This window comes from Arvicola amphibius, chromosome 7 (genome assembly GCF_903992535.2).
Source record: "Arvicola amphibius chromosome 7, mArvAmp1.2, whole genome shotgun sequence".
NCBI lineage: Eukaryota > Metazoa > Chordata > Mammalia > Rodentia > Cricetidae > Arvicola > Arvicola amphibius.
Window position 1 is genome coordinate 80240754 of NC_052053.1, and position 24386 is coordinate 80265139.

General features: G+C 44.0%; 1 protein-coding gene across 3 annotated transcripts in view; it reads left to right on the top strand.

Moving 5' to 3' along the window:
* The window catches only part of Ttc7b (tetratricopeptide repeat domain 7B), a 217301-nt gene that overhangs the window by 127562 nt on the left and 65353 nt on the right, over positions 1–24386 (top strand). For all 3 annotated transcript variants that reach the window (XM_038336771.1, XM_038336772.1, XM_038336773.1), the window contains 4 exons: positions 1211–1328; positions 3242–3299; positions 9827–9899; positions 12473–12633. In XM_038336771.1, coding sequence (XP_038192699.1) covers positions 1211–1328; positions 3242–3299; positions 9827–9899; positions 12473–12633 — 410 coding nt within the window. The remainder of the gene's footprint in view (positions 1–1210; positions 1329–3241; positions 3300–9826; positions 9900–12472; positions 12634–24386) is intronic.

Consider the following 24386-nt stretch of genomic DNA (forward strand, 5'->3'; position numbering starts at 1 on the left):
AAACTGAGCCTTGTAAAGAATGACCCATTGTTGTTTGATTTCCCTTGAACGAAGAAGGTAGCAGAAAAAAGAGCAAGCAGGCATAGGCTCACAGCTGTGCTGTAGTGTGACGAGCGCCTGTGGATTGGACAGTTTGGGGCTGGGAGCAGGGGGAACAACGCTGAGGGCCTGAAGAGAGCAGCAGAGTGTGCCTTGGCTTGGAACCCACACACGTGACTGCTGCCCTCCTCCCAGCTGGGCTTCTATTTATTACTGTGATAAACAGGTCCCTAAACACCAAAAGCACATCGTTTTGAGAGATGGGTAACAAATCTCTGTATGTCTTTTCATACCTTTCATTATTAAAATTTTCCAAGACCTCAGCAATCAAGAGTGAATGGACTCCCATGGGTTACATCCAGCTTCAGCACCATCGTTTGTCACACTTCTTATTTTAAAGATTTATTTATTATGTATACAGTGTTCATATGGATGCCTGGAGGCCAGAAAAGGGCACCAGATCTCACTATAGATGGTTGTGAGCCACCATGTGGCTGCTGGGAATTGAACTCAGGACCTCTGGAAGAGCAACCAGTGCTCTTAACCACTGAGCCATCTCTCCAGCCCTGTTTGTCACACTTTTAAAGAAACTTCTTTTTCTAGTGAATTGTGCAAGAGATCTCACTGAGCGTGAGTTCACAAGTGCATTCTCACAGGAATCTGCTGGTGCCAGGACTGTGTGCTATGTTCTGTAAAATGGGTTGAGTTTTGAAATTTTTAACCGCTGTGGCAAAGAGAATCCAAGTCTGAATGCATTTTTTTATGTCATGAATAAAGGGGAAAACCCCCAAACAAGGCATTTCAGGAACTATTCTTTTCAAATACATTGATTTGACCTCTGACCCCTGAGTCCATCCACATTATAGAACCAACCAGTGAAAATGAAGATGGAAAAGACAGAAGCCCACCAAATATGATAGCAACTTTGGAAAAGAAGGCAAATACGCAAAGAGGGAAAGTTTTTTTTAAAAAAAAAAAAAAAGATAAATAGGAATCCTACGGGCTATTGAAAAGAAAGGCTTACTAAAGAAAAGAGAATTTCCAGGGTAGAGTTGGAAGGTTTGGGGATCATTTCCAAAGCAATTCATTGGAAACCCATGTTTAGCAGCAGGTGCTCATGGGAACTGATGTTGGAAGTTGACACGTTGTTGTTTTTTAACTTCTCTTTCAGTTGGAAGAGGCTGAGAAATTTGCCAAAACTGTCGTTGATATAGGAGATAAAACATCGGAATTCAAGGCCAAAGGCTACCTAGCTCTGGGGCTCACGTATAGTCTGCAAGCCACTGATGGTGAGAGAGGCCCCACCCTGCAGTATCTCAGTCTCCTGTGACTTAGGAGGGCACTCAAGCTGGGATGTCCTGGGATCCTGGCCTGTAGGGCCACCAGTGTTCCCTCTTCTCTGTCTAGACTGGGATGGGAAATGTCAGAGCCTGAGATGGGGTCACAGGCTCATGGGGCTAGTGGTGCCCAGGTTCCTAGCCAGTGGGTGCTGGTGCTCTATCCTGACAGTCAGAAGACTAAGGCCTCAAGAGATGAGACAGCCAGCATGTCTCCATCGTGGCCCCAGCCCTTCACCTGGCCCATTCCTAAGGGAAAGGTGGACATTAGATAGGTACAGTAGTATAGAAGCGTTTAGGGCCACAAGTTTGCAGGGCGCAGCGTTTTCTAGCAGACTATCCACTTCTTTGTCCCCACATTTAACTCACAATTGTGCGCACATGCAATGTAGCTAACCAGTACCCATGGTTCCTGAGGATGATGACTTATAGATTTTGAATATTCTAAAAAAGTTTTGGTTGATGGGTTTTTGACTTTAAATAAATCTTAATGTTTTATACACTTAAAATTTTTGCAGAAAATATAAGTAAATGTTATTTTCTGATTTTTTTATATTTTATAAAATATAACTTGAATAAAAAAATACCCTCAAAGACAAATACATAACTTAATGACTAGTATAAGACAGAATGCCCTGAAGCACCACTAAAGCAGTAGATAGAATCTTACTAGCCTCCTGCGAAGTCCCCCACTGCCTGTTAGTTGTAGGAAGACAATACCACTGTGACTCCTACAAATTAACCCTAAGTTTTCTTTTCTCTACCCTAAAATACTGCATTTTTGGCATGTCAATTGCTTTTCAATATTGGGTTTCTGGCGACATTTCCATATACATACGCTACATTGTCCCTACTCAGCAGATGTTTTCAAATATTGACTTTCAGGGGAAAGTCTGAAGGCCATAGACTTACCCACATACATTCTTGATTCAGACTCGACCCCTAAACAGCCTTTAGAATCAATCAGTGCACCCTGCAGAATGCACCTCTCACAGCATTTGAAGTTGAGTTCGGTCAGTTAAGGTTCTCTGTAGGAGCCCCAGGCCCAGCTCCATCCAGCCCTGTGGACAGCCTCCCACTGCTAATGCCTTGGCAAGCAAGAGCTGCCTTTGTGCAGTGATTGGATAAGGGCCTCCTGCAGCGCCACTGCAGACAGACTTCTCTGGACTCTTCCTGACTCCAGTACAAAGTCCCCTTTTTGTTCCTAGGCAGACCAGACCATAAGAGAGCCATTTCTCTTGTTTTCCACAGGCAAGTGTTTGCTCACACATGTAAACTGATATTCCTATACCCATGTTAAGTGTGAGCTCCGTTCTTTATGTTGATATCACAGAATCCTGGCCTTAGGTAGCATGAATTAAACTAGCATCAGCAGCAGCAGAAGGATCTCTGAAGCCTGTTGATCCGCTGGTGCTTGGTCCGACTGCACTATCCTGGTGGAGCCAGTTCTACATGTTTATCTTGGGGGAACCAATGTGTTCTTTCTGCAGTTCAAATGGCCCTTGGGAAAGTACCTCCCCACCCCCTTGCTAGCATGCTCCGGTTTTTCTTTTTAACAGAAATGTGCTTGAAAAGTAGCAGTGATAAGCTAGACTGGATTCACGTTAAGAAAGATACAGCATGCTATGTGTGTGACATATAGGACTAAGGTCCCAAAGCTCACACTGTCTCTGGCATTGTTCCAAAGTAATGTCCATTGAACATGGGAAGAGCTTTGGGGATGGGACAGGGATTCCATCCTAACAGTGCCTAGTGCACTAGGCCCTTGGAACTTGGTACATGTAACATGGCTTTTGTGGTGGGTTTAGTATTGTCATTCCCACCCCAGTCTTTCCTGCCACCTACTAACAGAACCCTTTTCTCAGCTTCCTTGCGAGGGATGCAGGAGGTCCTGCAAAGGAAGGCGCTGCTTGCGTTTCAGAGGTGAGTGGGAGTTTGTCTTTTCACTCTGTGTACGTAGTGACAACCAAGGATGATGAGTATGAGAAAGGCAGGGTATTTTTAAAGATTATGTAAACAGTGTTTTGCCCTGGGGAGTATGTTGTCTTGAGCAGCAAACATGAAACCTCGAAACTGGAAGCAGGATATCACTCCTTGCCCTGTTCGCCCACTTTTAATCTATTTGGGTATTTTTTATTCATTCCTGATAAAGTGATTTCAGCACAAGAAAGGCAGACACTTTGTCTATAGAGCTGGTTCCTTTATTGGAGGCATTTGTCGTCTTGAAAAGAGGTCCTTCTTTTCTGGCTTTTTCTGCCTGTCAGAAAAAGGTGACATTAACAGGTGCAGAAACCAGAGGTCTGAAAGTCTCTGAAACGCCATAACAGCTGCCCAAACCCACTGCCCACAACACCTTCATGCTTGAACAGGGCATTGTTACCATAAAATCCGTGGTTATCCCCATGCCTCTGTACGTACCTGGTGGACAGAACAAGCACTAATGCCATCGCAGTATGGGGAGAGGGTGCAGGAGTGAAAAGAGTCGCTAGGGATATATATTGGAGCCAGTGTTGAGCCAGCATCTAGGTAGTTTTCCTTGTAACTAACTTTGCTCATTGCAGGTGTAATAAATCATCAGAATCAAGTTGGTCCCTGAAAATCCAGCCCTGTGAGGTGAAATCTAGAATTGGAATTGATCCTGTCATTTTAAATACACCTGAGTTACATTGATTTCTTAAAACTGTGCAGGAAACTTAGTTGCGTCTTTGAAAACCTCACGAGCCAACCTATACCAGCCACCTTTGTCAGATGCTTTCCTCAGCCATGTGTAGTGCGCTTCTGCCATGTTGCCCGTGTGCCTTTCTCATGGTGTCCTCATCACCTGGCTTTTCTCCACCGAACTGCCCGAGCCTCATTTCTTTCTGTTTCCAAGCAGGCTTGTCCAACTCCTTCACTTTGCTGGGCCTGTTCTTGACGTCTGCATAGACCCCTGGCTCTGGGCTCAGCTTTTGTTGTTAGTGTTTCTCAGCCCAGGGCAGGAAAGCATTTCCATTTCAAATGATTCCAGGTTTTGCTTTCTCCAGCTCTCATCAAACCCACACGCGGATGCCTGAGAAAGTGTCCCTTTCCTTAAATCAGCAGCCTCACGGGGTCTCTAAAAACAGCCACAGTGGTGGTCTGCCGGGGCAGCCTGGGTAGCGAGGGTTATGTAACAGCTGTTCTGTCGGCCTGAATTCTTTTCTCTTCCTTCTCCGCTTAGGTTTGAATTCAAAGAGATTTAACATGTTTGTTCATAAGGGACCAAGGAAAAATAAGCTCTCGTAATCTAACTGACTACTTTGCAGAAGGCTAACCTAAATTAGTGTTTATCTGAAATACAGAATGCTTTTCAAATGCATACAGTCATTTTGATTCAAGTAGACATTGACTATTTTAGTCAATTGGGGACTTAATAAAAGCTTTAAGGAAAAGATTTTAAATAAATAAGAAATATTGTATTAATTCTTAAACGTAAGTAGAGCATTTAAAGCCACTTGGGTGAGAAATGTTTTTCTACTATGTATTTTATATGGTTTCCCCAAAGTTCTGTTTGTACTATTATTTCACTTCTGGTTTTGCTGTTCATTTCTTTTGTTTGAACAGAAAAGTGGTACATTTAAAAGAGGGATAGCCTGTGGGAATGAAGTCTTAATCATAACTAGAGCCAGAATTTGGAAAGATTGCTTTCCGGGGCCCTCAAGGGGGTAATGTCTGAATATATCAAAGTGGTGTGGCTTTACCCAGATACTGAGCTATCAGCCCATAACCTAGTCGCCTCCACCAGTTTATCCATGCCGAGCAGAAATATGGCGAAGTAAATACTTCTATGTGCAGGGCCATAAGCTTTGCTTCAGTGAACTTCCACGTCCTCTGGAGAAGAGCGGTCCAAAGACGGTGACAGCATGTGTCTGTCACACATGCACTATTAAGCAATGCTCCTATATCATCCGTGTCTGCCACTCAGAGGGGGCATGGGATACATAGCTTTACTTTCCTGTCTCTCTCTCCCCTAGCTTGGGTTTAAGTGGTGGGTGTATGTGTAGAGGATGATAGCTCGGGGCTCAGCTGGTCCCAGAATGCAGACGTTCAGTGCTAAAGCCACCTGGACAAGTTAAGGTGCGTACCTAGTGAAGGCGCTTTGATTTAACTCTGCATATTTTTTCCTAATTCATGAGTTCTGTGCCCATTGTAATCAGAACTGAAGGGAACTTTGAGAAATTAGCCAGACAGGACAGCCGGAGGGTGGGATAAAGACCAAGCCATGGCATCACACATTTCCCCATTCCGTTTCTGTTTCTGCCTCCTTTCTGAGTATTCTTAGGTAAGATGCCTATAATAGATACTTCATAAATTATAGTCATCATTGTTGTGAGATCTGTGCTTTATGAGCCAGAATCAGAATTGATCAGCATTGTCTATATGATCATGATCAGCTCTAGACACTATTGGAGCTGAAATTTAGGAGTCCACTGGACATGCTGGGCTCTAGCCCGGTTGTCTGAGCCATCCATGTTCCAGCAGCAGCCCAGTATGCCTTTGTCTGGCCACTGCATCTGTTACACTGCGAAGATCATTTCAGGTCTCTCCTGAAATGGGTGGAAAGAGCTCCCTAAGGAAAACTTGTATTATTTATCTCCAGACTTATTAGAGCCTTATTCTTTGGAGTAAGTACTGTATAATATAAATGGATAGATAAACAGATGAGTGGGTGGCAGTGGATAGGGGTAGGTGAATGGGCAGGTGGGTTAGTAGATGGATGAAAGGGTAAACCAGTAAGTGGGTGCGTTAATGGATGGGTAGGTGATTGGAGAGTGGATGTATGGATTAGTAGATAGATGGGAGGATGGATGGATGGATGGGTGGGTGGGTGGGAGAGTGGGTGGGCAGAAGGGAGAATGGGTAGATGGAGAGCCAGCTAGGTTGGTAGATGGGAGAGGTGGATAGATGGGTACATAGATGGGTAGGTATCAGGAAGGATGATGGATGAATAGATGCTTATCTATTCATGGGAGAAGAATAGATACCCATCTTTGTCGTGGGAGAAGAACTGAATTCTTTAAGATATAGGTGCTTTATCAATAGAGGCACTGTGAGCATCGCTGTGATAGCATTTTAGGTTGTCTGAGTTTCTTTTAGCAACCTGGCCAGGTGTTGTCTACATGAGGATGGCTTGTGGAACTGCTTTAGATTCATGTAGAATTTTCAGACTTGCAGCTTCATGGGCACTTGGTTTTTATTGAGCAGAGTAGCAGTAAGCATATCAAAGGGCCCTTGTCCCAGAAGCTGCTGGAGCTGTCCCACACAACTGAAACAAGGTGTGTGGCATCTACAGGGGGTGAACCCCACTTACTTTTTCTTGTTTTATTTGCTATTTCCCACCTACCCCCTTTCTTTTGCTAAAGTAGTCAGTTTCATTCATTAACAAAATTATGCAAGTCACTTAAAACTCATGTTTTGAAGTCAGGGATGGTAATGCCTCCAGAAGAACCTTTATTGTATAAGATTTTTTTGGCTATCCTGGGTTTCTTGTTTTTCCATATAAAGTTGATTATTGTCCTCTCAATCTCTGTGAAGAATTTTAATGGGACCTTGATTGGGATTGCATTGAATCTATAGATTGCTTTTGGTAGAATTGCCATTTTTACTATGTTGATCCTCCCAATCCACGAGCAGGGGAGATCCTTCCATTTTCTGGTATCCTCTTCAATTTCTTTCTTCAAAGACTTAAAGTTCTTGTCAAATAAATCCTTCACTTCCTTGGTTAGAGATACTCCCAGATATCTTATGCTATTTGTGGCTATTGTGAAAGGTGATACTTCTCTGATTTCCCTCTCTGCTTCCTTATCCTTTGTGTATAGGAGGGCGACTGATTTTTTGGAGTTGATCTTGTAACCTGCCACGTTACTGAAGGAGTTTATCAGCTGTAGGAGTTCTTTGGTGGAGTTTTTGCTTGGTCGATCACCTTCCTGGACCTGGGGGGAGTTGGGAGGACCTTGGTCTTAGCATAGAGTGGGGAACCCTGATGGCTCCTTGGCCTTGAGAGGGAGGGAGGGGAGGTATGGGTGGAGGGGAGGGGAGGGAAGGGGGAGAAGGAGGGGAGGGAAGGGGGAGGAGGAGGGGAGGGAAGGGGGAGGAGGAGGGAAGGAGATGGAAATTTTTAAATATAAAAAAAATAAACCATGAGAAAAAAAAAAACTCAAGTTTTAAGGTGTGCTTCAATAGAAACAGGCATGCGGAGTCTTATTATTAGCCTCAGTGGAAATTCTTTAGAAGTCACCATAATGCTCTTTGGAAATTGCAAAATTGCTAGCACTTCCAGTTTGTTTCTTTTCCAGGCCTGTGGTTAGTGGCCCACAATCCTGTGATGAGACCAGAGTGGGCCTTTGCCCATAGCGATCACCATCCACACTCAGAATTCACCAGAGCAGCTGCCAGCTTCTCACTTAGTTAGCACTGGATAGGAGCAAGCATGATTTGACTTACTTTGTGGAAAAATACAAACTGGGCTGAGAAAAATTACAGTTCTGACAAATTATTTTTGATGGCTGTAGAAACCTGGCCTTTTTATTTTTGAAAGAAGTCGAGATAAAATAAATTACTCTGCATAATAAATGTTTCTTCATAATTGATCTTTTACCCATTTTCACTGGATAATTGGGAAAGACAGAAACCATGACATTTTCACCTCACCCATGAGCACCAAAGAAAATTCCTTTCATTACTCATGCGTGGAGAGCCAGGGCGTGTCAGTCATGCGAGCTGCAATGCAGTGGAGACAGCTGTAGTGCATGCTCAGCCGCCATCACTTAAACCCAGGTCAGTAAAGCCCAAAGGTGGTGGCCTGTCGAGGGGCTGCTAGTAAGAGTTCCCCAGGACTCCCCAGTTGATATTAACAACTGGAGCCATAGGGCTCATGGGTGAAATGCTCGCTGTACAGGCATGAGAACCTGATTTGATTCCCAGCACTCACATAAAAGCTTGATGTGGTGATGCATGTCCTTAATCCCGGTGCTGATGAGGCAGAGTTGGGGATCCCAGTGGCTCACTGGCCAGTCAGTCTAGCCATAGTTCAGGGAAAGATGAAGCCTCAAAAAAAAAGTGTGAAGAACAGGAACAATAGAGCAGAGGCTTCTGTCCTCCAGATGTGCACTCACAGGCAAGCCTACCGGCACACATGTGTACAACACACACACAAATAATAATAAAAACTATTTTTAAGTAAATTAAAATACTAAGAAAAGCGCAAACCCCAGTTATACATACAGTACAGCATTTCCCCAAACAGTACCCAAGTTCATGTATTTGGCATGTTTTCTGTGTCGTGCATATTACGTGTCTTTTTCTTTTCCTTTGGAAGTCTGACAGTTACGTAAAAGACCAATGTCTCTAGAAAACTTTGATGAGTTGGCCGCAGATGACTCCATAATAATTTCAGTTTCTGTTTGATCTTGAACTTGCTGTCAGCTGGTGAAAGTCCCTCTTTGGATCACAGAGTGCTGTCAAAGCAGAGATGGTTCTTTGCTGTCCAGGACCCCACTTTGTAATTAGTCTGCTCCGTGCTCCCTTTTATGGAAGTTGAGTTTGTTTTTCTCTTCCTACCAGACTGTTAAAAGCAGAAGTAGGTTCTGTACACTATCACATTTTGAATTGCTTCTGATGAAATGCATGAACTTTTACATAAAAGCCGAAGAAGGCTACACTTGCAGCCTGTTAGACAGCCCAAGCAGCCTCTGCATCCAGCAGCCAGGACCAGTGGATGGAGCCAAGCCAAGTGTCCAACCACACTGTCACACAACATAGTTAGAGGAACACAATTAGGGAGCTGCATAGAATTTAGTAGACTCCTTACAGAGTAAATGGGTGTCTTTCTTTCCTCCTTCTGGTTCACAAAAACCCAAACCTCATTTTATAAGCAAAACTGGTCTTTGATTTTCCTATGGCTTTTTCTGAAATCCAGAAATTTGGATGAAGTAGCATTAAGGCCACACCAAACTTAACCAAAGTAGCCATCATCTGGCTATGGGTTTATGTTAGAAAAGGGTGAATACTTTTTCAGGGCCCACAGTCTGTTAGTTGTTTTTATCATGACCCAGAATGACACAGGTTTCTGTTCGACTAAGGGGAAGCATCTGTTGAGAAGGCCAGACCTCAGGGTCTGGGGATTGATTACTTGTCTCTAGGCCCCTTCACAGAGTCTGGGAACCTCTATGGCCATTTTAGGTTCTGGACAAGAACCAGACACATACTCCAATTAATTTTAATTTAATTTAATTTTAATATTTCGTATTAAAACATAATCTGTGCATGGTGGTCAGATTGTGTAACGTTAGCAGTACTGGGGAAGGGTCAAGGAAATGATACATAATTCAGCTGAAAATGAGACTTTGGCACCAACACGCAGATGTGCAGAGAACTTGTGATGGGCACACGCAGGTGGCCTCGTGTTCTAACAGCAGCGAATACTTTTTCAGGGCCCACAGCCTGTCACCTACAGACCACCAAGCAGCTTTCTACCTGGCCCTGCAGCTCGCCATCTCCAGACAGGTCAGTGTCTATACTGTCTGCCGCTGCTCTCGGAGGACGCCAGCTCCTCCCAGAAGAGACCCTGGGGTTCCAGATAGCTTGAACATGTGCTGTGAAGACAGACAGCCTAGGCTGTACTATTGAGAGTAAATCCACAAAGGCCCAGCCTGGATCAGATGGCAGCACAGCATGTACTCTGATTCCAGGGGTCACCAAAGGGCCTTTGTTGCTAACAGTAATGGGGTCATGGAACCCAGTGCTGCATTTCATGGTGGAGATTTAGTCACTGGTTGGAACCTGACTGTCACGGGGTATCTGTGCTTAATTGGAAAATGCTGGAAGGTATCAAGAGACACCAGATCTTTTAAAATGCATAAATGATTTGAGCGTTTCCACGGTTGCATGCTCTTGCTGGAAGGCCAAGCCTTGCTAGCTTCATCCTCCCAAAGGCAGCTTGAGCTGCCTTTCACATCCTAGTACCCTCATTCTCTCCCAGCTGTTGCAGAAACGGCACCCATATGCTTGCTAGCCCAGCAGGTGCAAGACACTGGTGGTGACCCCAGCACATTCCTGAGTGCACACTGGAAGGTGAATCGGAGGTTGGCTCAAGATGTCCTTCCCTAGAGGCTTCCCAGTTGCCTTAGAATGGTGTTAAGAAGTAGCTGCCATTGGCATCTTGGAAACACAGCAAGCCAAGATGCCTGCCCTAGAGGGGTTTGTTACCTGGTGGAGTGTGGCTCACAGCTGGACTGGTTAGGCGCTGCCACTGCAGCAGGGGTGGGCTGAGCACTCATCTGTTTTCCCTTCCTCATGAAGCCATTTTCCTTATAAAATATCAGTCAGGAAGGGAGGACCCATGTCCGCCATTGTCATTGCCTAGCCTTGGCACTTGAACGCTGCTGGTATGTGTTTGACACCCAGTAAGACTTTTTTAATGAAGGCGCCAGCTCTGAACCCTGCATCTACTCCCTTCTAAAGATAATATTTTGAGCCCCATCTCTATCCCTACAAACCAGCAGCACCGTGAGGATAGCTGCCTTGGCCTCCCTACTTCAAGCTGAGGAATGATCATGCAGGAGGCTGTTGCCATAGACAGTGGATAAGTAGAAGGAGACTTATGGGTGCCACTCATCCACAAGGATTATAGGCATGGGTGTTGAATCTCCAGGGCTCTAAGTGAGTGTGTCCCTGCTACCTGGGACAGAGGTCATGGCCCTCCGGAGAGGGTAGAGAAGGATCAGAACAGCCAGAGTCGCCCCCTCTCCATCACTCAGCAGGTGTCTTCAGGGCACCTCACCTCTCTGTACCTGAACTTCCTCCCTGCCACTGAAGCATGAGCGTAGCACTGCCAGCCCCAGAGTTCCAAAGAAGGAAGCCTCCGTAGCCAGCACCTAAGGCATAGATCATGTGAAACTGCAGTTCAGAGTGGAAAATCAGGAGGTTCAGAAAGTCACAGATTCTCCTAAGGGCTGAGATTCCTGAAGATTTGGAAAGAGGCAGGAGAGCTGAAGGGCAGAGTTGGAAGCCACACAGGAAGGAGTCCCCTGCCCAGATAAGTTAGATGCCTCTGTCCCCAGCTCTGCTTTGAAATCCAACTTCAGATTCTCCTTTCTATTAAACCTGAAGTCTAATGTGTTCAAATACCTACTGTACACGGAACCCTGGGCTCCATGCCCCTTTAATCTTCATTAAAGACCATGTTGTGAAGCTGGGTGACACTAGATGGCTAGTGGGTAAGGCTCTGCTCCCTGGCACTCATGTGACAGCCAGATACAGTAGCACATCTGTAACCACAGCACTGTGCGGCAGACACAGGTAGATTCTGGGAGCTCTGGGTTCAGTGAGAAACTTGCCTCAAAAAGGAAGCTGGAGAAGGATAGAGAAAGCACCCCGTGATAACTTTTAGCCTCTGCATGCACATCTACAGGCAAGTGCACATGTACAAAGCACGTACACAAGAACATGTTGAACAGCTGTTGCATTCATGGTTAAGGCTGTGCCTGAACCTGCTTATATTTGGATACATCTGCTTTGCAAGTGGCCCTGTAATTTGTTTCTTGTCTCCAATTATTTTGGGATGTAGTTTGGAAAGGTGTGGGCTTTTCTTTGTTTGCATATTTCCTTCATGTGCAGTAGAGATCCAGACATCTGGTCCTTAGAAAGCTCTGTTAAAGGTTTCATGGCCTATAAAGTGTTTTAATTTCAATAATGCTATGAAAGGGGAGAGTGATTCAGCTAAGGCAGTTTAATTCCACTAAGAACCCTTGGTAGCTTGCCTGCATCTCTATTTGCAGTAAAATCATCTTAGACATAATCAAAAGTACATTGGTTCTGTGGGGAACAAAAGTGAGAAAGTGTTTCTCCAGAGAGATGGAAGAGCATGTGGGCAGTTAACTCGAGAAGTGGGATCTCTCTGGTCCCCTCATCAGCCCTATTACTGCTGAAGAGGATGTGCTCCCTTGTTTGGCCAGTGTCCTGGGGATACCATGAGGTTGACAGTTACGATGTAAAACTGCTCACAGTGCACCTTCTGTAACCATGGCTTCTTTCTGTGGAACTGGTTAAACATTCCTTTTGGTCTTGTTTTAAACCAGATACCAGAAGCTCTCGGGTATGTCCGTCAAGCTCTTCAACTCCAAGGTGATGATGCCAACTCCCTGCACCTCCTTGCTCTCCTGTTGTCAGCCCAGAAACACTACCACGACGCTCTCAACATCATTGACATGGCCCTGAGCGAATACCCAGAAAATTTTATGTAAGTAATCCCGCATCAATCTCCCCTACTCTGGAGTCACTGGATAAACTTCACTCTCCCTCTTTCTCGTCTGTCAAATGTGAGATCTTCATGAACACTCCAGGACAGAGAATCTCTGTTGCCCTACCCCCACCCCACCCCATTTCCTAGCTACCCGTGATGTGCCTCAAGTCACCCTCACCTGCTCTTCCCTTCTGTGTGCCCTGGAGCACAGACAATTGTACCAAGATGGTGGTGAATAGTTTAATAGTTTTCTGTTATAGGACAATTGTCTATATTCTGTCAATTATGTTTTAAATAAACACTGATTGGCCAGTAGTCAGGCAGGAAGTATAGGCGGGACAACCAGACAGGAAGTAGAGGTGGGTCAGTGAGAACAGGAGAATTCTGGGAAGGAGGAAGCCCATTCCTCCCAAGTCCTGTCCCAATCACAGAAGAAGGAAGATGTGATTGCCCTGCTGAAAAAAGTACTGAGCCATGTGGCTAACATAGATAAGAATAATGGGTTAATATAAGTTGTAAGAGTTAATAAGAAGCCTGAGCTAACGGGACAATCAGTTTATCATTAATATAAACCTCTGTGTGATCTCTTTGGGACTTAACAAATGTGGGAACCGGGCAGGGCAGAAACCGCTTGTCAACAAATGTCACCCAATGTGGGGCTCAAACCCACGACCCTGAGATTAAGAGTCTTACGCTCAAGAAAAATATTGTAAATATTGATACCAGTGCACTTGTCTGTGACAGAATCCTGTTACACTCCAGTGACTGGAGTATGGGAAGTGTTGCTTTGGAGACTGTTTGTCCTGTGTCCCTTGAGAGCTCCCACAGGCTCTGGGTGATTATCCTGTCACTTGGATCAGGGTACTTTACCTCTCTGAGCCTAGGTTAATCTCTAGGAAATACAGTTCCTTGGATAAGTTAATAACTATACATACTGTAAGAATTGTCATCGTAAGCAGCCCCAGGCTTGAAACTGCCTGTCCATCATCACATCTGTCCTTTGAGTCACATTTTTTGTTGAGCCAACGGATGTGGGATCCTTTGACTCCTGGTGGTTGGGCTTTGTGGAGAACATTGTCTTCTGGGCTACTGGGTTACCATTTTATCCTCAGTGGTGCTTAGTTACCAGTACACAGTGGCCAAGAATAGTAAACACCCCAGGAGGCTGGAGGGTTCTAATTGTCTGCTTGGCTGCAGATCCAGTAACAGGGTGGGGACTGCTTGGGGGTCGGGGAGCACAGGGAGAAGGGAAGGAATGTGGAAGGTGGCCCTGCTTTCTATCTACGTTCAGAAGTGCTGCAGCAGCATATAAATGGGTCAGTGCTGGCTTGATCTCCTGCCTCATCCCCTCCTGGGGGTTCTAATCAGCGCTTTTTCATCTCCTCTTGGAAAATTGGTTCACACATTTCCAGTACAAACATTTCCTTGTCTTCAAGGAAAGGGCTCTTCTCCTCTCCCCAGCCAGGGCTGTCTCCTTATAATCCAGGAAGCCTCTGACTGGAGTTTGCTTCTGTAGGCTCAGCTTTTTGCAGAGTGAACTAAAAATCTTTGCTACAGTTTTACTTCTTGCACATCTAAGACTTGCTCTTGTGATACCTGTGTATTTCTGGATTTTATCCCAAGACGTCTATCCCTGTAGAATCTCAAAGTATTTAAATTACTTTAAAAAGTATTTGGTCCTTTCTCCATCTCGATAAACTAGTAAAGTACAACATGATACAATTGAATTTGATCTCTCTTATCAGTCCTCCTGTGATTCCTGCCTTCTGCCCTGTGTGAGTACACACCCACTCTGCCAATTAGATCCTGCACTCCAGCACGTGGCTCCTCTCTCAGTGGCTCACTCCAGCGCTGTCGAGGAGCTTCCTAGACCACCAGCCACACTGCACAGGAAGCAGTAAACAGTGATGGCTACCATGGCGATGCCTCCAGGTGACAGGAGCTGACAGCCTTTTCAAGCCGTAGGAGTAAGGAGCCACAGTGGAGATATTTAAGGACGGCAAGCCTGTTATTCCAATGCTAAGCTGTGAGCTAGAGAAAGCACATGGCAGCAGGTCTAAGAGCAACCCATGACGTCTTCGCTTTTCAGATATTTGTGTTTTTCCTTTGTGAACAGAACTTCTCCCCAGGTTTTAGTAAGAATACGTTTCAGTATTCTTATTTTAGTAAAAATATTACTAAAAGTTGAAACCAAATGTGGGTCCTGTGGTTTCCTGCTGGCCTGGGTAAAGCCTGTTAACACCAACCTAAACAAGAGTGACTCCATTTTGTCCCAGCCTAGGGTTTCCTCTAGTTTCTTTTATCCCTAACCCACCGATAGTAACAACCACATAGTTGATATTATGTTTGTACTTATTCCCTAGGAATGAACATCCTTCCACTAGGGTCAGCCCTGTCTGTCTTGTTGAACAGCTGTCAGATAAGATGGTTGAAGGTTCTCATAGAAGCAGCTGGTCCTCCAGTGTTACCCCATCTGCACTGGTCTGTTCTCCATTACTATAACAAAAAAAAGAAAATAAAAGATCTGAAGCTGGGTTAACATTTGTGAAGAAAATAGATTTATTTATATATTTATCTAGAGGTCCAGGAGCTCGGTGTAGATGTTGCACGTCTTTGATGGGGTCTCCCTGACTGCATCATATCTGTTACATGGTAGATGGTACATGGAGGGAACACATGCACAAATGAGAAGTCACAGTGTGAACATGAATCAAGAGAACAGGACTGGTCCAGTCTTGCATTGTTACAGTAGGCTATTCACAAGAAAATTAACCAGGGTCCTGTAAAAATTACATCAGCTACGTAGAAGGGTAGAGCCCCCAGTGACAAATTACCTTGTACTAGGTTCCACCACTTTCCACCATCACCACACTGAGGATCAAACTTCCAACACCTGAACATTTGGACACACAAACCATGACCAAAGCATATACCACATGCTTTGGTTTGCAGGCATGTCCTCCAAAGATTATTGTGTTAAGGCTTACTTCCCAAGGTGACACTTTGGGAAAGTACTTTTATCTTAAAGGGTAGTATCTTGGCTATTTTTCTGTCGCTTAACAAAGCATCATGACCTAGGCAACTTATAAAAGAAAACGATTATTGGGGGCTCACAGTTTCAGAGAATGAGTCCCTGACCATTGTGGCAGGGAGCATGGCGGCAGGCATAGCACTAAAGCAGAATCTAAGAGCTTACATCTTGATCCCAAGCCTGAGGCAGGGAGAGAGCTAACTGGGAATGACAGGTGCTTTTGAAATCTCAAATCTGTCCCCCAGGGACATATCTTCTCCAATGAGGCCACACCTTCTAATCCTTCCCAAATGGTTCTACCAACTGGGGACCAAGCATTTGAAATATGAGCCTATGGGGGTCATTCTCATTCAAACCACCACAGATGGTATGTATCTGATAGAAGTTTCTAGGTTATTGGTTATTGTTATTACCACCTGTGGCTTATGGATAAAGAAACGTAATGTGCCCTAGGCTTTAGTAAGTCTAAGGTTCTACTGGAGACATCATTAGGACCTTAGCTTGTCTTCTCTCCGCTTTCTTTTTCTTTATGACCTACCAGCTGAGTTTGTTTTATTAGTTCCTTTTCCATCTTCGTTAGAGGCCCAAAGTGACACAGCACTTATTTGTGACCTGGAACCTCTAGAACCATGAGCCAGAGTCAACCCTCCCTATGTATGAGATGATCACTGTAGCTCTTTCAGTGCAGGGTCAGAGTGGACTATACGGCATCCTCATTCTCTATGAAATCATAACTCATGTTTTCATACCTTGAAAAAGCTTAACAGGGACCTAAAAAGTCTAAACTAAGAGGCACATCTCAGCCATTTTGTCATTTGAAGCAGAACTGTAAGTGAATAAATATTTGCCAGCTATAGGATTTCTGAGAACCAGAAATGCTTTTTTCTTTTCTTTCTTTTTTCTTTTCTTTTCTTTTCTTTTCTTTCTTTCTTTCTTTCTTTCTTTCTTTCTTTCTTTCTTTCTTTCTTTTTTTCCTTTTTTTTTTTTTGGATGGGAGCACACAACAGCAGGGTTTTATGTGGCTCAGTCTGGCTTTAAACTTACCTTGTAGCTGAGGATGAGCTTGACTCCTGGTCCTCCGCCTCCACTTTCCCAGTGCCAGGATTACACATGTGTGCCCTCATACCCAGTTTATGACGTGTTCAGGATGGAGCCCAGGATTACACATGTGTGCCCTCATACCCAGTTTATGACGTGTTCAGGATGGAGCCCAGGATTACACATGTGTGCCCTCATACCCAGTTTATGACGTGTTCAGGATGGAGCCCAGGATTACACATGTGTGCCCTCATACCCAGTTTATGACGTGTTCAGGATGGAGCCCAGGATTACACATGTCTGCCCTCATACCCAGTTTATGACGTGTTCAGGATGGAGCCCAGGGCTTCATGCATGCTAGGCAAACACTACCAACAGAGCCACGTGAGTCACAGCCTCACCCAGAAATTCCTTCCTAAAGGAACTCCAAAAGTAAGTCTGGAGAAGCTGGTGTTGTGGCTTAGTTCTGCACAGAAGGAAAGGAATGCAGATTCTTTTTATAGAAGTTAAGGGTTGATCTATAAGAGTTGGGCAAACCTGGCTTTGAACATCAAACCCTCCAGTTCTGAGTAAGTCACTTAATGACTTTGTCTCATCATCTCATTTGTAAAATGTGGCTAATACAATGCCTATTCAGAGGATTATTGTGAGACTTGAGTTAGCTAACACATTTATAAGGCTATTGTATGTGACAACTGCCTAGTAACTGAAAGTAATTCGTATTATCAAACTACCCCAGTGGCTTCAACCATAGTTTGTTATCAAATAATGATAGAAACTAAAGAATGTTTATTTAGTATATTTAAGACAATAGTATAAAACATGAATATCATTCCTTATTTAAAGAAAAAAACAGTAGTGGTGCCCATGAATTGCCTTTGCATTCATTTGTGCTCACATATGTTTGCAGATATCTTTTACGTGGTGTAATGGATGAGTTTCCTTTCTGTCCAGTCCTGTTGCCACTCACCTACCCGTTAGTTATTGTCTTGACTTCTGTGTTGATCATTGTCTTATATCTCTCTACTATCTATGTTTATACTTGTAAATAACAAAGATTTCAGTTTTGAATGTTTTTATGTATTTTAAAATATAACCCAGATACTACTTGCTTTCAGTGCTTAAATTATGTTCCTGAGGTTCTGTCTTGTTGCATCCTTATCCATCCACTGTAAAGAGACAAGCTTGCTCTCTTCGGGGGCTGCAATAGGAGATGCTGCTGTAAATGATCCCTACAAGTCTCCTAGCGCCTACGTTCAAGGGTTCTCATGGATTCTGTGGGAAATGGAGAGGTCATTGGTCATAGCATTTGTGTTTTGTAGTTGCTTGGTCTGGTCCCTCCCTCCCTCCCACCCCCCTCTCTCTCTCTTTCTCTCTCTCTCTCGCCAGGGTATCTCTCTGTAGCCCTTGCTGGCCCGGAGCTCACTGTGTACACCAGGCTGGTCTTGACTTCACATAAATCTGTCTTCCTCTGCCTCCCAGTGCTGGGATTAGAGGCAGGCATACACTGCCATACCTGGCAGATGTGTGTATTTTTTACTTTACTGGTAATTCCAAAGCATTGGCCAGGTTGCATTCCTTTCGGTCCTAGAGCCCCTGTGACTTCTTCACCAATATTGCCAGACTTGTTCTTCTCCGTACTGTGGCCACAGGTTAGCAATTGCTTGTGAGTTGTGGCGTGCTCCTCCTTACTAGTGAGAAGCATTTTTTTTTTTATTTGCGCATTGGTCATTTAGCCTTCCCATTTGCTTATTTTTGACTTGGGTTATCTTCACAAATTATGAAATTTGTAAGGTTTCTTATGTTTATAAAAAGCAAGTTCTGGTTTCTTTATATTTGTTGCTTCTCTTTTTTTAAGATTTATTTGTTTATTATTTTTATGTGTGTGTATGCCTGTGTTAGTTTATGTGTATCATGTGTTTTTGGAAGCCCAAAGAGCCCAGAAGATTCTCCAGAACTGGAGTGATAGACAGATGTGAGCTACCATGGGGATATTGGGAACTAAACCCAGGGCGTCTTTCTTTTTTTTTTTTTAATTGAAAATGAATTTTTAACACAATATAGTCTGATCATATTTTCCCTCCCCAGATCCTCCCCAACTCCCCACACTTCTGAATCCACCCCTTTTCTTTTTCTCTCTCATTAGAAAGCAAATAGGCATCTAAAAATAACAATAACAAAACAAAAACAAACCGAAATAGGACAGAACAAACAAATGGGTGGGTGGGGGACCAAAGAAATAGTATAAGAAACACTTGCTGCGGGAGTTTGAATGTAATGGGCCCCATAATCTCATAGGGAGTGGCACTATTTGGAGATTTGTTGTTGGAGGAAGAGTGTCATTGTAGGGACGAGCTTTGAGGTTTCCATTGCTTGGGATACACCCCCCCCCCCCCCCCCGTCTCTCTCGACTTCCTGTTACCTGCAAGATGTAGGATTAGGAGAACTTCCTACTTTCTCACAGGACCCAAGTTTGAGTCCCAGCACCCACATGGCAGCTCAAGCTGTCTGTAACTCCAGTTCTAGAGGGTTGATGCCTTCCTTTGACTTTCATGGGCAAACTAAGACACACATGCAGTACACAGCTATACATGGAAGCAAAACACATAAAATTTTAAAGAGTAGAGGAGGCTGAATGGTGGTGGTGGTGCACACCTTTAATCCTAACATTTGGGAAGCAGAGGCAGACAGATTTCAGTGAGTTCGAGGTCAGTCTGGTCTACAAAGCGAGTTGGATAGCTAGGAATGTTACACACAGAAGCCCATCTTGAAAAAACAAAACAAAATAAAAAATAAAAAGTAAAAAAATGAAAAAAGAGGGATAATAATAATATCATCTTTATGAAAGCTAGACATTTTGGGTCACTCTAACCCCAGCATTTGGGAGGTAGGGGCAGGAGGGCCAGGATTTAAAGGCAAGCCTAGGGGATAGTGAGACTGTCACAAATAAAACATGTCCTTATGAGGTTTTGCAGTTTTCTTCACAAATATTTTATTCATGATTTACTAGGACGATTCTTAGTTCCCTGAAAAATCTTTTAGTTTTTTTATATACAGTTTATATTTGTAAAATGTTTTTTTTTTAAAACTGGGGATCAGACCCCAGTTCTTTTTTTTATGGTTTATTTAACATTTAACTTTATTTTATGTGCATTGTATGAAGGTGTCAGATCCCCTGCAACTGGATCTTCAGACAGTTGTGAGCTGACATGTGGGTGCTGGAAATTGAACCCGGGTCCTCTGGAAGAGCAGCCAGTGCTCTTAACCACTGAGCCATCTCTCCAGCCCCTGTAAAATGTTTTTAGTCTGATTTGTTACCTACATGCTGCTAGAGTATAGAATGGGAACTGACTTTTGTATATTTTCTTAGTCCAGTTTAATTCTTAATAATTCAAATAATATATATCAATTATTTTGGAATTACTACTTAGATAATTTTATTAAAATTATATTTTCCTTAAACTCTCGGGTTTTTTTTTTTTTTACCTGACCTCACTGTGTTAGAACCTTGAGCACATTTGAATGGAACTCCTTCACTGTTTGCAATCAGATATTTATGCTTATTACAGAGTTTTTACAAATACTGTTTAAGAGATAGAGGATGTTTCCTTATTCCTCATTTGCTAAGAAATGGTTTTTTGTTTTGTTTTAGCTTGGTTTCGTTTTGGTTTTTCAAGACAGGGTTTCTCTGTGTAACTGCCCTCGCTGTCCTGGAACTCACTTTGTAGATCAGGCTGGCCTTAAACACACAGAGATCTGCCTGCCTCTGCCTCCCAAATGCTGGGATTAAAGGCATGTGCCACCACTGTCCAGCAGAAATGTTTTTATTAATCAAAAATGATACTGAATTTCATAAAATGGTTTTTCTGCATCTACTGAGATGTATGACTTGACTCCTTTAATCTATGAACATTGTATTGATATTTTTAAATGTTAAACTAGCCATGTCTTTTTATAATAATACCATTTTGGTTGTGATAAGCTTATTTCTTATGGATTTCCTTGACCAATTTATTTTTACATTCAAAATAAGCCTGTAATTTTGTTTGCTTTTATATCCTTATTATATTTTGGCTATAATTGGGTTAGGCTGGGCTCCCTAAATGATATGGAATACTTCCTTTTTATTTTTTGAACACGTCAGAGCAGTATGTATAAGGTTAGAATTGTTATATTAAGACGACACTAAGGAGCAGCCCACCCAGACATTCTTTGAGTTTCTGCGGGTCAAGATTCTGAGGTACACAGCCATCTTCCTTAGGTCCAGCTTCCTATGGAAGGCAAATTTAAGGGGCATGTTGATTATATCATTACTCACCTCAGGCACAGTGATGGCCTCTGTAACCACTAATCAAAACACTGCTTAAAGGAGGTTTTAACTTAAACTGAGATCCTTTGAGAATATGTAGGCAAGTCTTGCTATTTTTTTATTTTATGCATATGAGTATTTGCCTGCATACATGTAAATGAACCATGTATGTTCTAGTGTCCACAGAGGCTATAGGAGGAGGTCAGATCCCCAGAACTGTTGTTACAGATGGTTGTAAGTCCCCATGTGGATGCTGGGAACTTAACAGAAGAACAACAAGTACTATAAACCACTGAGCCGTCTCTCCAGGTCCATCTTTCCCCATACCTCCCACAGTGCGGTGTGTGAATGCAGCGGCCATAGCTGACTTATGAATGTTTTGTGTCCGGATCTTTTCACATAGTTTCCACTAGTGTAAAAAAAATCATGACCACCTGGAAAGTCTTCCCAGGTGTGAGGATGAGGGATCCTTGCAGAGGAAGATGTTTTAGAAGCGCTGTGTCCTCCGACCCAGAGAGATGCATGTTTTTAGTTGAAAACACCTGAAACTGTCCACCCACCATAAAGATCCAAACTTGTGTCTGAAAATTTTGAAAAGTCACTTTCTTGTGCTTTGCCTAACATCTGATGGCTTCATAAAAGTGCTCTCAATCCAGTGTCCTCACTAATAAACAGTACATGAGTAAGTGTGAGTATGTACTCTACCTAAACAGGAAAAAAAATCAAATCAAACTTCAGACAAAACTGCTGGAGAGTTGCATAACCATGTTTGTTTCAGGGCAGGCAGGAGAGGGACAGGGAGCAGGGAAGTGACTGTTAAAGGATACAGACTGCTTTGCAGATGAAGCGTTTTGGAGCTAGAGAGATAGTTCGGTCAGTAAAGTGCTTGCTACAAAAACATAAGCACTTGAATTCGGTCTCTGGAACCCACATAAGAAACTCTATGTATGGGGGCTGGAGAGATGGCTCAGTGGTTAAGAGCACTAGCTGAGATCCTAGATGACCAGGGTTCAATTCCCAGCATCTACATGATGGCTCACAACTTCTGTAACTCCAGTTCCTTTCTGGCCTCTGCAGGCTTACACACATGTGGGGCACAGACATGCATGTAGGCAAAACACCCATACACATAAATACTTTACAAAGGCCGTATGTGATCTTTGCAATCCCTGCATTGAAAGAGTGGAGACAGGCAGCACCCACTGGCCAGGCAGCCCAGTCAGTGAGTTCTAGGTCAGTGCTAGACCCTGTCACTAAAACAAGGTCTAGAGCAGCTGAGGAGTGACAGCTGAGGTTGACCTCCAGCCTCTGTATGCACACACACAAGGTCTGGAGATGGCTGGTGGATGGTGGCACCGCATTGTGAGTGAACTTGAATGCCACAGAGCCATATACTTAAAAATAGCTAAAACGGCAAATTTTATACTATGTATGTTACTACCTTTATTAAAACAACTTCCTTTTATTTTATTGTTGATGTGCTTGGCTGTAGGATGGCTTCTAGTAAGTATTCTTCAGAATTAGATGACTAGGAACTGTTAGTGTCTGGATCATTAAGCCAGCCTTCTTTCAGAGTAGACTTGCTGAGCCCAGGTGACATATCCCACTTAGTACCCTGACGTGTGTCACCTTTCGGGGAGGTCTGGGTTTGTAGTGAGGTCTTTGGTACACTTGGATGCTTGTTAGGAGTAGGGCCCCAGTCTATTGACAAATGAATGGCTCGGAGGCCAACATAGTGTTTCCAATCAAAGACTGGGAAGACTGGGAGAGTGTTTACAGCTGTATTTATTTGGGGGGTTCAGGAGGACTCCATCCTACATGGCCAGAAGCAGACATCCCCAACGGGATGGGTGGTACTCCCTACACCTCTTTCCCCATGTTCACCTAGCCAGGCACTTCTGATTTAAATTCCTCAAGTATCTTGTGCCCTTTCCAGAAGAGCCCCCCTTTTAGGAAAATGTTTATTTCCTTCAAGATGGACCAGTCTCCTTGGCAGCTGAAGGTCATGTCTGTTCAGCAGATCTGGGAGAAGTCAGCCCGAGGCAAAAAGGTTGGCATCCGAAGCCACCCCTTTCTAGTCCGCACCCAGAAAGTTGATTTATTTTAATATTTCCCTTTTCAAGACCGCTAAATTTCCTAGTGTCAGTCAGTAATCCCAAGAGTCACCTTCAGAACTCACACAGCGTACTTTCTGGAAACTGTTGTCTGCAGTGCCTTGCCCACCGTGCTCAGCATGCCACAGACCTGAAGAGCTGTACCGAGAGCAGCTGGAGCCCACAGCCCTGCACAGCGGCTTGGGAGCCGTGGGAGAGTCTGCCTGTTCCTTTCTCTGTGATTGCTGGGCCAAGGACGTTGCTTACCACTCCCTGTACAGAATCTGAGGGCAGCTTCTCTGCCTCCCTCTCACTTTGCCCCCTTGATGTCTCATGCCATCCAGTCAGAGCCCGTAGGAAGGAGTCCTGCCTGTATGTGTAGACCCTGTTGTTTTGAGGGTAGCATGACCTTCAGCGGCTGCCATCGCTAAAGCAGGAACTGAAGGCGGTCGTAATGATGGTGGCAGTGTGGTTCCAGAGGTGTTTTCAGTTCACCATGGGCAGGTCGCTTCCAGCTTAGGCACCACGGCTCCAGAATTCAAACTGAGATTAGTTACCGAAACAGAAGCCAATAATGAGGCAAACTGCCGTGCCTTGAGGTGATTTGTGTTCGTTGTTTGCTCTAAAATACTTCTAGGTGGCTAAGGGCGTATTCCAGTTGAACTGAGAGGCAAAATGTAAGGAATATGGTCCATCATAAAGAGGAGGCAGGCTTAGGGTCACAAGCGTGCAGCCACATCATCAGGCTTGGCTCTGTCCCCAGCCCTGCCCCTCCCAGGCAGGAGAAGAGGCAGCTAAGCCCTGAAAAACCAGATACTTACATATTCTTTGGCACTAAGAATCTTTGTTTTACCAAAGCAGTGTGGTCTTGGTTTTCTGGGACAGTTGTCCTGAGAGTGAGGGGATATGGTGCAGCTCGGTCACTGCTGACAACCGAGCCCAGAGAGCCAGGAGCTGATGAGCTTCCAGACGTGCTAGAACATTGCAACATGTCTCCTGGAGCACCTGGGGGTGTCAAGATGGTCACGTTTTTACAACTTCCTTAGCAATTAAATAGCTCACTTCTGTCGGGGAGCCAGAGGGTAGACCCATCACCAAAGAAGCTGCTGCAGGGAAGAGAACCTGGCCCTCAGACATGCCTCCCCTGATGGCCACTAACCTGGAGGCAGATGCGTTTTGATTAACCCCTTGAAAACCTGAGAATAGCCTCTGAGCTGTCATGTATCGGCAAAGAAATTTGGACCAGAACACATTTCAAAAACATTTAAATTTATGTCCA